The sequence below is a fragment of the Pseudopipra pipra genome, chromosome W (assembly GCF_036250125.1).
Source record: "Pseudopipra pipra isolate bDixPip1 chromosome W, bDixPip1.hap1, whole genome shotgun sequence".
In the NCBI taxonomy this organism is placed as follows: Eukaryota; Metazoa; Chordata; class Aves; order Passeriformes; family Pipridae; genus Pseudopipra; species Pseudopipra pipra.
The window spans coordinates 65,263,062-65,277,860 of record NC_087580.1 but is presented as its reverse complement, the minus strand read 5'-3'; the positions used below and the strand labels follow the sequence as shown (position 1 = coordinate 65,277,860).

The following is a 14,799-nucleotide window of genomic DNA, read 5'->3' as shown; positions in this document are numbered from 1 at the left end:
CGTAGAATCTTTTCCACCTCCCTCTTTACTCTTCCGCTCCTACGTGGAACCGCTCCTGCCTCCTCTCTGTATCTCTCACGTGGAGGTGGAGACTGGGCATGCCGTGGGGATAAGCTTCTATGTTGTTCATGGCGTGGAGATGGACTTCTACGCCTTTCATACCGTGGGGACGGACTCCTACGTCGTTCACGCCGCGGAGATGAACTTCTACGTCGTTCACGCTGTGGAGATGGACTTCTATGTCGTTCACGCTGTGGAGATGGACTTCTATGTCGTTCACGATACCCAGCCGGTGGAGGTAGCGAGTAGTCTCTCGGGTGCCAAGATAAGGGCTTCCTCCAATCATCCACGCCTCCAAGAGAAGGTTGGGTCTGAAGGGGAAGAAATGATTCTCTCTCAGGTTGAGGGGGATACTTTGGCCCTTTCTTTGCATCTTTTGTAACACTGAATGTGTAGTCAGGGTATAAATCATCAAGTGACAATATACCACGGGCCGTTTGTACTGTTGCCTTCCTTTCTCTTGATACTACTCTGCTTTCCTTTGGACGCGCCCCTAGTTCTTTTGGGCGTGCTCCTTCCCTTGCAACTGTTTCTTCCTCTCCGGCAGCTGCTTCTTCTGTTGCAATTGCTCCTTCCTCGGTCACAGCCACTTCTTCCTCTCTCGCAGTCGCTCCTTCGATCATTGTTGCCGCTCCTTCCTCGCTTGTAGCCACTTCTTCATCTGTTGCTGTCGCTCCTTCATCAACTACTTCCTGCATGGTTTGAATAGGTTCCTCTGTTCCTTCTTCTTCTTTTTCTTCTTCTTCTTCTATGTGTTCCGGTAGCAGGGATGGCTCTGTAAGTTCTTTGATCTCCCTTACCCACGTCTTCTTCTTCTTAATGGGGGCAACAATGACTTTCCGGATTTTAGGTTGAGTCCCAGTTCTAGTAGACTTAGTAGAAATGGCACTGACTTTAAGTTGTGTTTGGACCCCGACTTCTGTGGACTTAGCAGGGACATCACTCGTTTCAGGTGGCGTGGTTTGGGTTTCTGTGTTGACCTTAACCTTTTGAAAGTGGTCTACAGCAGCTCGATAAGCATTAGCCAGGCCCCAGCACAAAGCAGAGAATCGCATGTTCGGATCCTTGTAGGAGAAGCACCCTTCTGTTAGACAACGGGCCATCTTACCGGAATCAAACATCTGTTCCGGTGTGAACTCCCAATTAATGGGAGGTGACACACTTCCTACTAATTTACCAAAATCTACCCAAGCTCCATGCCACCCGGGGACTGGCCTGTCCGCAGCCCTTTCCAAAGTTCCAGCGATCTCCTTTGAGGTGCGATCTTTCCTGCAACAGGGAAAGCAATACAACACCATTCTTCCAATTTTAAGCAACACTTCCATTATCTTCATTAATAACAGCATGGTTGCCACACAATTTAGATAATAATTGGGTCCAATCGTAACCATGGGGATCTCCTTTACCAGGCCTTTGATGTCGAGATTACGAAAAGAAAAGTACTGGCAACATTGGTCCTCTGGGCGTGGGCGTTTCCCTATGGGATAACTCAGAACGGGCACAAACATTGCTAAAATCAGCAAGGAAATAGGTAGGATGGTCTTTAAAAGAAGAACCCTTGCCCTATAGGACCGTCGAGCAATGCCAATTTCGGGGTCATTGTTAGGGCCACCTACAGAGTTCCTGTGGTAGTTGCTGATGAAGGTAGAGCCAGCACTACCCATTGTTGTTGTTATTATTTTCTTCTCGTTCTTAAAACAACCCTTTGTTTATATAAACAAAGTTTTCTTGGCTGCTTTCCCAGACTCTGGCAGTGTTCCCAGACCTGTTCCCAAAACAATAGATTTGGTTTGAAAAATAACACCGAGCTTGGCTGTCTTCCCGGACAATGTTTTCAAAACAGGCCAAACTTAACCAAAATATCCCACTTCTGACACCAAAATTGTTGTGCAAGTTTGGAGTTGGCTTCCTGCCAAATCTCCGAAACTCGACAACAGGGTCTCCTTCCCAGAGAGGGAAGGAAAAAAAAACGAAAAACCAGGCAGCCAAAGTTCTAGCAAAAAATATATGTATATATTATGTATAAAACAGAGATATACAATGAGAATTATATATATGAATCTATGATCCCAAATAGCTTCCCGAAGTCAAAGGGAAGAGGGGGAAAGGGAGAAGGGAAAAGGATAAAATAGGGTGAAAAGGGACAAATAATAAAACAGATCTACACAGTCTAAAAACCCAGCAAAGCTGAAGAATTGGCAAGAGCTCACCACTTCCCTTGAAAGAAAGCAGTACGCCTGGACACGGCCCAGCACTCCCCCCTCACGCGTGGCCGATAACAGCAGTTACTGTAGGCCTCAGCTCCAGATAAGCCAGGCCCAGACAGGGACCACCGTTCTCCAACCTCGCTGGAAGAGAAGAGAGTGAACTCTCTTATCAATGCCTTATTTATACCCTAGGTTACGTAAAGGAATAGCATGGAATACTTCCTTGGTCATCTTCCTAGTTCCTTCCTGGTTACAAGCTGGTTTCCAGGAAGGTCTAGACTGAAACCATCACATTATCTTAGCTACTTCATGCATATTAATTATATCATATACATATACATTCTACAGGTTTTTGCTAAGTATTTAATATATGGGTTTTCTTACAGCTAAAGCTAAATGGTTATCTCTACAACCAGTCATAATTCATGCATTCTTGGATGAACAGTCACCTAAAGATTTAAAGTTCTACTATATTTTATTCTTAGGATTGTAAGGAGATTTTAGGCCTCTTGACCTTGTGAGGGTCTGTTTTATTTCTTTATGGGGGTGTAATTAAGTTTTACAATCCGTTTGTTTTATTTTGATGTAATCACCCATTTGTTTCACAAATCATGATTATTTATATATCACACACATTCAAATCACTGTATTGGGAAACGTCCAAGACTCCCCTCTCTTTTTTAATAAAATATTCTAGTTTTCAGTTTGTATGCTGAAACATATCATCTAGTCTGTGGGAGTTTTAAAAATATCATTAAAATGGTATGGCAGCCTTCTGTTGGGTTGTATAAGGGGGAGGGAAATAATCTATCCATTTCCTTTTTCTTTCTGTCTTTAATAGGTTACTCTCATATATTTGTCCCTCCCCAGATCAGATTTGAAAAGCCTGATCTCAAGTGACTGCCTTTTACACTGTAGAATACAAATCAGGTTAAATGAAGGAATGGTAATCCTCTTATCTCTTCTGAAGGCTGCCTGCTGGAGCAGACCTAGAATCTTTTTAAATTTCATTGACCCACCTGGAATGACAACTTCTCTTTCTTTATAGACTCTTCATACTCGGAACCTCCTGATGTTCAGCAACAGTTGAACCACTACCAGTCTGCAGCTCTGTACAGGAACAATAACATCAGCCAAATCCCACTTTCTGGGAGTGCTGCAGGAATGGAAAAAACAGAAGCTATCCTTAACTGTGAATTTTGTGAATTCTCCTCGGGTTACATACAGAGCATTCGACGTCATTACCGTGACAAGCATGGAGGGAAAAAACTCTTCAAGTGCAAAGATTGTTCCTTTTATACAGGCTTTAAGTAAGTATTGTACAAAACAAATAAATTGAACTTCTAAAGGGATTTTTTTAGCACTTCAAAAGACTTCAGGAGTCTTTGTGAGAACTGGCTGTAACTAAGAGACACATGGCCAATGGTGACCAGGGAAAGAAACATGGAAAATACCATACCAGATCACAGCAGCATCCATGTAATTATTTTTCTTAATTCCTACAACAGCCTGTAAAATCTGCTGAAAAGGAAAGCAGGAGAAACACTTGTAGTAAACCGTACCCACTACAGTAAACAGTATAAGGAGTGGGGATTTTTTCCCCTTCACAATTTGTAATTAGATGCTGGTCGTCACCATCAAGTATGAGGAGTTTTCTCTACAGAAATAAGGCATATTTTATGAACAATTAACATGAAGTATGAGGCAGTCAAATGTTCTAGGTAGGTTATAGAATTTTTATTCCCTCTATGAAGAAAGCTCTCATAATCCCTACCCTACCCCCCTGCAATTTATCTGGCTAAAATATCAAGCATACTCCAAAGTGTCTGACAGCATATAGAAACATTTCAGCAAATCCAATTAAACATAGAAAAATTTTAAGTTTCGGGGGGGAGGTGTTTAGCCATGTTCCCTAGGGAAAAAAAGGTTCATGTAGTTGTGCTGTTTCTCAGTTTCCTTCTGATATTTTGAACCCTCAGTCATAGCCTCCTTAGCAAACATTCAAGGTCTCAAAGCTATTATGTTAAAGAATAATGCTCAACCTTTTCTGTTAGGATCACAGAATCTTAGAATATCCTGAGTTGGAAGGGACCCACAAGGATCATGGAGTCCAGCTCCTTGGTCCACACAGGGTAACCTAAAAGTGAAACTATATATATATCTAAGAGTGTTGTCCAAACACTTCTCATGGGCTTGGGGCCATGACCACTTCCCTGGGGAGCTTGTTCCGGTGACCAACCACCCTCTCAGTGAAGAACCTTTTTCCTAATATTCAGTTTGAACTTCCCCTGACAGCTTTAAGCTATTCCCTCACATCCTAGCACCGGACACCAGAGAGAAGACATCAGCACCTCCATCTCCACTCCCTCTCATGAGGAAGTTGTAGACAGCAATGAGAGCACCTATCAGTCTACTCTAAGCTGAACAAACTTGAGCTACTTAGTATCCTCAGCATCTCCTCATAAGTCACACCCTCTAGTCCTTTCACCATCTTTGTTGCCCTCCTTTGGACACATTCTAATATTTTTATATTGGTCTTATATTGTGGATACCAAAACTGCACACAATACTCAATGTGAGGCTATACCAATGCTGAGTTTAGTGGGATAATCACTTCTTTTGACCAGTTATCTATACTGTGCCTGGTGCACCCCAGGATACAGTTGACCCTTTTGGCTGCCAGGGCACATTGTTGACTCATATTGAGCTTACTGTTGACCAAACCCCCCAGATTCCTTTCTGCAGGGTTGCATTCCAGTGTCTTGTCCCCCAATCCATACATATGTGCAGGATTACATCGTCCCAGGTGCAGTGTCCGGCATTTGTCCTTGTTAAATTTCATACAGTTGGTGATTGCCCAGCCCTTTACTCTATCAAGACCTCTCTGTAAGGTCTCCCTACCCTTGAGGGAAGCAACAGCTACTCCTAATTTAATAACATTGGCAAACTTACTTAGTGTATACTCAACTCCTATGTCCAGGTTATTGATAAAAACACTGAGGAGAACTGGCCCTAAAATTGAGCCCTGGGGAACTCCACTAGTGACTGGCCAACAGCCAGATGTTACCCTATTTGCTACAACTCTTTGAACCTGACTCTTCAGCCAATTGTTCACCCATTGTATTTGGTACGGATCTATATGCTGGACATTAGAGATCTCATACAAGAGTAGCCTTTTCTTCTACTAGGATTAAACAAAATTACCTTAAATCAATCTGTAATTACATATGTTCATAGTTACATAAAAAGTGTTGTGTTCTTTATTGTGATGTCTCAAACTTTCTGGGATTAAGTCTTTCAAACTTATCAACTTGGTGTCAGTTTTACTGTAGGTGCAAGTTGATTTCATATCTCAAATCAACATTTTAGCTGTTGTGGGGCTGGTCCTACAAAGAGGGACGTTGAGGATTTTTTTTTTTTTTTGCCATCAGAAATAATTTTTACCCTTCAAAGTCTAGGACAGTTGAAATGATTTTACTCAATTTACTAAAATGCCTTTCTTTGTCAAAGGCAAGCAAATAATGAGTACAAAAGTTGGAAATACTTTTGCCATCTTAACTGTAGCAATGTGACTATAGATCAATTATTGCAAAAGAATATCTTGTGCAGAATGTGTGTTCAGTTACTTAGGGATATGAGCCTGCAAATACCTATGCTTATGTGAATAGTCCTGATGAAATGCCATATGGCTTTATGGAGAGAAGGCTGAGTGCTATCTATACCATTTTATACAACACTTCTGTAATAGAGCTGTGACACTTCAGTGTTCCATAGACACCTCTTCTGACTGCTTCCATGTCTCCCTCCCATTTCACAGATCTGCTTTTACTATGCACGTGGAAGCTGGACATTCGGCAGATCCTGAGGAAGGACCCAAAGAACTTCATTGTCCTCTTTGCCTATATCACACCAAATACAAACGTAACATGATTGATCATATAGTTCTGCACAGAGGTAAAGATGTCCCTGTATATATCTATATCCGACAAAGAGAATACTGAACTTAACACCACTCTTTCAGATTGATCCATTAAGTTTCTTCTCTGTATGTGAGGTCAGATATGTTGAATAGATCAGGCACTAGGCCCTAGTACATCTTACTTCTTTTCTGTGAAATACAGTTTTCCAATGTAGAAGTAAGCCAGATTTAAAATTCTTTTTGTGCTTTTCCTCTACAACAGCCCTTTCCCCCAGGAAAGATAGCCCTTACCCTTGGTGGGCCTCCCTGGGCTCTCCATAAACAGCAAGAGCTTTCTGTCCTGGCACCTTTTGTCTGGGAGGACAGTCACCAAGCACCTACTTAGACTAATTCACAACTTGGACCTAGGCCAAAGTTGTTCCTATGTATGTGTTTCTAAAGTGCTTACTATCATAAACACTGTGGTAGGATGTATCAATTAACTCTAGGGGCTTTAAAATATTCCTTGACTCCTTGCTTGAAATTTTTCTCTTCATAACACCTTCCTCACCTGTCCTTAGGAACAAGACAAAAATTAGGATGTTTATTACCCCCCTCTTTTTTTTTCTTTTAATAGAGCTAAAAGTAGGATTAGGGATTCCTATTCTGTTAACTAAAGACAAGCTCAGAAGAGACATCTTTCGTGGTGCCCTCGGCTGAGATTCCTGCTGTTCTGGATTAACACTGGTGGGAAGCTAAGCCCCACACAGCTGCTCGCTCACTCCCCCTTCAGTGGGATGGGGGGGAAGAAACAGAAGGGTAAAAGTGAGAAACCTCATGGATTGAGATAAAGACAGTTTAATAGGAAAACCAAAAACCACGCACGCAAAACAAGGAATACATTCATTGCACCCATGGGCAGGCAGGTGTTCAGCCATCTCCAGGAGAGCAGGGTTTCATCTTGTTCAATGGATACTTGGGAAGACAAATGCCATCACTCAGAACATTTCCCCCCTTCCTTCTTCTTCCCAAAGCTTTTATTGCTGACCATGACATCATATGGATGGAATATCACTTTGGCCAGTTGGGGTCAGCTGTTCCAGATGTGTCTCCTTGTTGATGGAGGGGTACGGACAGAATGCTCACAGATCAGTTTGATCGGCAAAATGTCGGCTTTATTAGAAGAAAGACACCTTATATACTGCTTATGACACTCAGACGTGTGATTCTTGTTCACAGAGTATTGGATACATAAGGAAAACATACTTTGTTGTCTACTGCTAATTGGACTGCAACAGGTGGCCATATGAGATAAGAAAACTTGTTCACCTGCCAAAAACTCCTCCTTGACCTTGGCAAAAAACCTCTTTTGTTCTAACTTCAGCCCCTGTAGCCATATTTTAGCTACGCAGTTAGTTTTACTATCCACACCCAATTATGCCAAGGTAAGGCTCACAGAAATGCAATAGAAATTGTTCACACATAATCTTTATTCTTCCAACAAATCCCCCTTTCAAGTTTTGAACAATTTAAATTGCATTTCTGTAACATTTCTTATTGTACCTATAACATTTCAATAAACACAACTACATATATTGATACCACTACCATTAACAAACTTAATAACCTATTGACCTTAAGGTTTGTGCTCTTAAATTTTGCTTAAAAGTGCTTCTCTAAATTCAGGGTTTATTCTTAAAAATTTGTATAAATTTGTGTAAAACACTTCTGGAAATGGAACTCCATTCAATTTTGGGTTATGTGTCTTCTGTTTTTATTTAAAGGTGTTTGTGTATTTGTGAGATCAAAACACATTAATCATCATACATTCACACACATACACACATACAAACTCTCACAGTGGCCACTGTCAAACATACCTTCACACAAACATACTTTTGAGTTCCATATCACTGTGTTTTATAAACTAAAAAACTATAATAATTCTCTAGTACCTTATAATGTTAAAGTTTCTTAAACAAACAGATAAAATTTCTTTTACTAATATATAGTGAATAATCTAAAGTTCACACAACACACTTTCTTAAATTCTAAACTTCTATAATGTATGTGCTTCTTAACTTCTAGATTTATGTGCCTTAGAAATATTGAAAAAATTGTGCTCATAATACTAAAAATTGTGCTTTTGTAATACTGAAAAAACTGTGCTCAAAAAACTGTGTTCTGATAATATTAAGACAACTGTTAGCTACAACAGCTTCTGGTGCTGTCACAGTCACCTGCAGGAACAACATCAACCTTGTTCCGAAGTATCAGCTTCTTTCCAAGGTTTCATCCATCATGCAGATAGCTAGAGAACACCTGTGTGCAAAAAACTTAACACATGAAACACTTTTGCAGGTTAATCAAGGGGGCTGACACCCTTTCTCCCTCCTTTCGCTTTGCAAAAGTGTGTCAAGAACTGTTAAATCATTAATCCCTTTACTAAATACCTTTATGCTAATAACAAAAATTCTATAGTATCTCTATTCTGTAATAGGGCATGTCGTACACTATCTACATCTTCTAATAATTTTGATAAAATTATGTTTTGCTTTTCTTATTACAACTCACAACTGTGCTACAAAAGCTGTTTCAGTTGAAAAGTAGTTTTTTTTTTTAATAAGTATAAAGTAAAATATATGGATGAAAAGAAAAGAAGAAAGCTGGAAAAAAAGACATGATGTAGAGAAGTCAGGAGTTTCTCAAAACATGAATAACAATGAGGAAGGAAGTTTTTCGGGTTAGGGTAACTGTCAGGATCAAAATAGTACTAAATGGACTTTGTTAGAGGATAAGGAGTAGAGCTCTGATTGTCAATTCACTGCTTTTCTCTTGCTGTAGTGTCAGGCTATGAGCTCCAAAAGATGAAGTAGCTATAAAACTGTAACGACTGGTGGAGAGAAAGCAACATATTAGTTATGATTGTAATGTCACAGGATGTTATTAACGTAAAAGAAAAGAAATGTTGTAACATAGATGTAGTATAACTCGATCTCAACTCATATTGAGTAATTATAGATTTAGTTTCTTTTAACATCTAATCTAAGGCTTAATAGCTTCTATTGTCTCCCACATCTGTTATAACTGGAAATGCGTTAGGAGTTAACAACTAAATTTTCTCTCTATCATAGCATGTCACAGAATTCCTTTCTATCTCTGCTCCGGACCCTCTCCACTCTCACTAGCCCTTGATCTCTCAAACAGCAGATTTACAGATCCCTCCAGCACGGTCCCATCCCCTCCCCCCTCCCTGAAATGGAGTTTCTGGAGGCCGTGGAATCGATTCTGCTACAGATGCCTGCAAAGCTTTTCTTGCAGCTGCGCCTGGTTCTCTGAGTCCCTCTTTCCGTCCTTGTAATCCGATGTCGAACTCGGGGACGGGAGAGCTGATAGCAGCAGCGGTAGATAGAGCGGCGTGGTGATGGGCGCGGGCATGAGCGGGCAGGCAGTAACGATGGGCACGGGTGGTGCAGTGGGAGCGCCGACAGGGCTGGCAAGGCTCACAGAAATGCAATAGAAATTGTTCACACATAATCTTTATTCTTCCAACAAATCCTCCCAACTTCTAGTGCACCGCCAGCCTACTGGCTGTGTGAGAAGCAGAAAAGGCCTTGGTGCTGTGCAAGCCCTGCTCAGCAATAACAAAAACATCCTTGTGTTATCAGCACTGTTTCCAGCACAAATCCAAAACACAGCACCACATGGGCTACTATGAAGAAAATTAACTGTACCCCAGCCAAACCCAGTACACCTGCCCACAGTTATCACACTTGTAGGTCTGTTGACTGTCAAAATTCAAATCTGTGTGTTTGGATAGTGTTCTGCCTGCTTGCAGTTTGGACAGAGTTTTTGAGTATTGTATTGCTGATGAGCAAACACGTTTCATGTTTCTTGGAGGAGCTTCTGATGTTGCAACCACTGTCATAATCTGTTGTATAGCAAACCACTTTTCAATGCTAGTTACTTAGGGTCCTTCCCATACCAAAGCAGTGAAGTAGATGTATGTCATTCAAACTTCTTTCTGCTGTAAAGGCTATTTTGAAGGAGCATTTGAGAAAAATGCTAAGGACTGTTCAAGGACCCAAAAAGGATATAACAAAAGTATATAACAAAGCTGTCTTACTAAGTGTAAGGGTTCAAGAGGTGCTTTTACTTAGGTGCAAGCTTATCCTTGAGGGTATCATAATGTTGTATTTTGTCCAGATTTAGGGTATGCTCCAGGATTACTCTGGAGAAAAGGTAGGTTTGGAAGGCAGGGTGGGGGTTCGGGAACAGAAACCCTGGGGCTCCAAATATTGACTTAGGTGCCAATATCTTGTGAGATAGTGTTCTCTGGTTCATGGTTGTGCCCAAGATAAAGTGGAGAAGGTCTGACAGTTCAAATGCAAATAAACGGAGAGAGAGAGAGAGATCTTACTGGGCCTGGTTAGGCAAACTTCCAGCAAAAGTAGGCAATGCTGAGATGCAATGGTGGAGTAGCACTTCATGGGTTCAAGGCAGTTGTGCTAGCTTTACAGAGCTGTTTCTGACCAAATGGTAGGAAGTAGAAGTGGTTACCCCCTGAATATGTGACACCAGACCTGTTTTTTTGTATAGCTATAGCTTGAGTTGCACAAAACCTTTGTGCTGCTGAAACAAATCTGTAATAGGAAGGGATGTTGAGGGAGGTAAAACAGAATAAAGAATTTAATGTAAATGAAAATTTAGCCTTTAAAGAGTTTTATAGACCGCAAGGGAAGGGCAGGGATTTTTAGCAGTCATGAAGCACCCAGACTGTAAAGGAATTAAGGTCCATTCTTAAATTTTTTCTTTCTGGTGTATATATCCAGACTAAAATCTATTGTATCTAATTGTGGCAGCTAATGCAGAAGATTTTGATGGAGTTAATGTGCACAGAAAGAAGGTGCTGCTGTGCAGACAGGACTGAGGGATATTGCACAGTCTCAGATAGCCTTCCTTACTTGTAGCCATTTGGATTTATAAAATAAGGACAGTCTCAAGCTGTGGTCTAAGCACATTTGTTCTCCAGGTAGAGTAAGCAGTATATTGCATAAAAATATATATTGTATAAAATATATAAATGAAAATAATTATATAATATCTATAAATATATATAAAATATAAATATAAATAAATAAAAATATATTGTATAAAATGTATGTTGTATAAAGTCAGAAAATTGAAAGTTTTGATTCTGTATTATCTTCTCTCCTATGCAAAAATCCCTCCAGCAAAGAGAAAAAACAGTTTTAGATCTCTAACTTACATTATAGCTTTCAAAATGGTGACATCGCAAGTCCTTGATTTGGCAGCATGCAGTTGAAATGAAGACTCTTTGTCTCTTAGTGAATAGCTACAGAAGTTGATTCTTACTGAGCTACAACATTATTGTTATGGCCAGGAGGATGTTGCCAGTTTGCCACTGAGAGCCTTCTATCATGTGTCACCTACTCTGCTCAATCAGTTCTTCAGACTGATTTAACTTTGATTCATAGAATCATAGAAAAGTCTACATTGGAAGAGACTTCTGGAGAACATCTGGTCCAACTATTTGTTGGAAGCAGGACCTTAGATTAGGTTATCCAGGGCCCTGTCAAACCAAGTCTTGAATATTTCCATCAAGGGATATTCCACTTCTTCTCTGGATAACCTATTCCAATGTTTTAATTGTTTTCATGGTGAATAATTTTCCTATATCCAGATGGAATTGCCTCTGAAGCAACTTGTACCCATTGCCTCTTTTTCTGTCACCACACATCCTTATGCAGTACCTCCATCTTCTCTATGACTACCTTGGGATTGGTTTGCCTTCATTGTTACGAGGGCACACTGCTGTTTCATATTCAGCTTGCTGCCCACCAGGATCCCCAAGGACTTTACAGCAGAGTTCCACCCCAGCCAGTTAGACCCCAGCCTGTACTGCTGCTTGGGATTGTTCTGTTCTAGGTGCAGGACTTGACATTTCTCTTTGTTAAACCTCAATTAATTCTTCTTGGCCCAATCTTCCAACCAGTCACGGTCTCTGTAAGGTTGCTCTTTCTTCTGGTGTATCTACCTCCCCCCAGTTTGGTGTTATCTGCAAGTTGGTGATGGTGTATTCAATACTGTCATACAGATCATTTATAAAGATATTGACCCAGAATCAACCTCTAAGGAACTCCACTCATGACTAGCTGCCAGTCTGATTTTTCTTACCTCAAAAGATGGCTCACTGTAGAGAGTTTTCTACCCATCTTGTGGCCCATTTTTATGGTCCAAATTTTGCCAGCTTGTCAACAAGGGTGTTGTTAGAGACCATGTCAAAGATCATGCTAAAAATCAAGGTAGATGATGTCCACAGTTCTCCTCTTATCCACTGAGCAAGTTATTTCATCATAGAAGGCAGTCCGGTTGGTCAAGCACAATTCATCCTTTGTGGGCTGAAGCAGGGAGTAAAAATGGAAATTGCAAAGCCAGTAGCTACTTTACAGGCAAACACTGAGAAGAGATTTGGCTCTTGAGTTTCTCTTGACCTTCATAACAGGCAAATCTCCTGAGCTCTTGAAATTTCCATAATGGAGACAGAACTCCTGCTCCCTGCCCAGCAGAGCTGTTGGCCTTTCATTTAGACCAGGCAGTGCAATTAGTTTTTATTATCCTTTTGTGCAAATTTTCCCATCATGAAATGCCTTGATATTTTTCCAGCACCGAACACAACACACCAAGATCAATATTAGGGATTCTTGTTTATATTTCTTAATGCATTTGTTTTTTAGTAATTATTTTACTTTTTTTCATGGTATAAATAATTGGTTTTTTCTTCCATTTCATATAATTGTCATCTGTTTCTCTGAAACAGTAAATTTTCATATATAAGGTCTTTAGAGTGTTACATGTGCACTTTTTTTCATGTTGTAAGCAAAATGTATGCCTGCTTTGACTTTACATACTCTAAATATTTAGTGCATTAATTGCTTTTCTCTTTAATCTTAGATTTGTATTTCAAATAGCCCAAATGTTTCAGTCTAAAGAAGTGAATACATTTCTTCAGAGATGATGCTGGGGAGGGATGGAAAAGAGGTCCCCTTAGTCCTTTTGCTAAACTGTTCCACAGCATGTCATCTTTTTACAGTGCGTACATGGTAGACTTTGTGGGCATTGCTGAACTTGAATGAAATTTGTGTACAGAAGCCAAAGCTGAGTTTCACAATTTTTGGATAGGACTCATATTTGTTTCAGTTTTGCCAGTTGCTCAGATACAATAAGTGTATAAATGACTAGCCAAATATAGAGGGGGTGGAGTATGCGATGACTGACAACTATTAAAGTGGTCAAATATTGTTAGAACATCAATGATGTTTTAAATTCAAATCACTTTGCAATTTTTAAGTTAATTGTTTAGATAAAGCTCACTGACATGAATACACGTAAATTTAAGTCATTAGTGTCATCGAGTAGCAAGGACCAGCTGCTCCCCAAGGTCAAGGGAGAAGAGAAGGATAACATAGACGGTAGGGGTGGAGCCTTGCTTTCTAGGGCCCAGCCCTGCAAGTACCAGAGCAAGGCAAGCAGGGCAGACTCAGAGATGATGGCCAGGTTCTACCAAGAACCCAGATCATCAGGCAAATTTGCAGCAATTACAAGATCCAAGATCAAAACAGAAAGTTAAACCACAGGTGTCATGGTTTAGGAATGGTATTCCCCAATTTAGTATTCCCACTAAAAAGAAAACCACAAGCTGATCCCCTTCCCCCCTCTGGTGGGAGACAAAAGGCACAAATTTTGGGTTGAGATAAGAACAATTTACTGGAAACAGCCATGAGGTAAGAAAATGAACAGTAACAGCAACAATACTAATGACAACAGTGTACAATGGCTGACAGGTTCCCCACCCCGCCACACTTTGTTCCACCAGAAAGGGACGCCCTTCTTCTCAGGAGAGAGTCCCTTTTCCCTGCCTCTGGCAATGACATATAGTGGTATCGAATAACACAACGTCTTGGACACACCCCCTCCCTCTGATGTGGGCTGGAATCAGGACAACAGGTCAGAAACAGATCCAATGATTGCCAAGCATGGTGATAAGGCAATTACAAGATCGAGCTGGGAAGTCAGTCTATGTTGTGTTGCCTGTGATTTGTCAGGTGTGGGGAAGTGATTGTCAGTAAGATGATGGGTTTTACTGATAGGAATTAGGATGGTGCATTGCTCCGAAGTGGTGGATAAAACCTTTTATACCATCCCCTACTTTAGTGGTTTTTTAAAATATGTGTCACATGCTAGAGAAAAATATAATTTTCAAATGTTTTAAATGGAGTTTCTCTTTTAAAAACTTTTTGTTGGAACTTTTTTCACTTTTAAAAACAAGTTACCTTATTTCAGTGAATTCAATTGCACAGAGCTGTAAATACCTTTTAAAATATTCTTGTTATGTGTTCAAAATCACAGCTTTAACTCTTGTTATCTCTTAGAACATGTGCACCCCCATCACTTTTCCCACTTGACACAACTCAGCATTTTTTTGCAACAACTTCTTTATCTGGAGAGGAACCACAAGTTTTCAGGGCGTCACTCAGATATAGCTTTGGGGGAAATTTCCACTTTTACAGTGCACAAAGAGAAGGTTCTGAGGTAGGAAAACTTCCATGTTCA

The 14,799-nt window shown here is 40.4% G+C and overlaps 1 protein-coding gene across 3 annotated transcripts in view; it reads left to right on the top strand.

Moving 5' to 3' along the window:
* LOC135404385 (zinc finger protein 462-like) overlaps nt 1–14,799 on the top strand; it is a 117,806-nt gene that overhangs the window by 77,558 nt on the left and 25,449 nt on the right. For all 3 annotated transcript variants that reach the window (XM_064639111.1, XM_064639110.1, XM_064639109.1), the window contains 2 exons: nt 3,316–3,577; nt 6,085–6,221. In XM_064639111.1, coding sequence (XP_064495181.1) covers nt 3,316–3,577; nt 6,085–6,221 — 399 coding nt within the window. The remainder of the gene's footprint in view (nt 1–3,315; nt 3,578–6,084; nt 6,222–14,799) is intronic.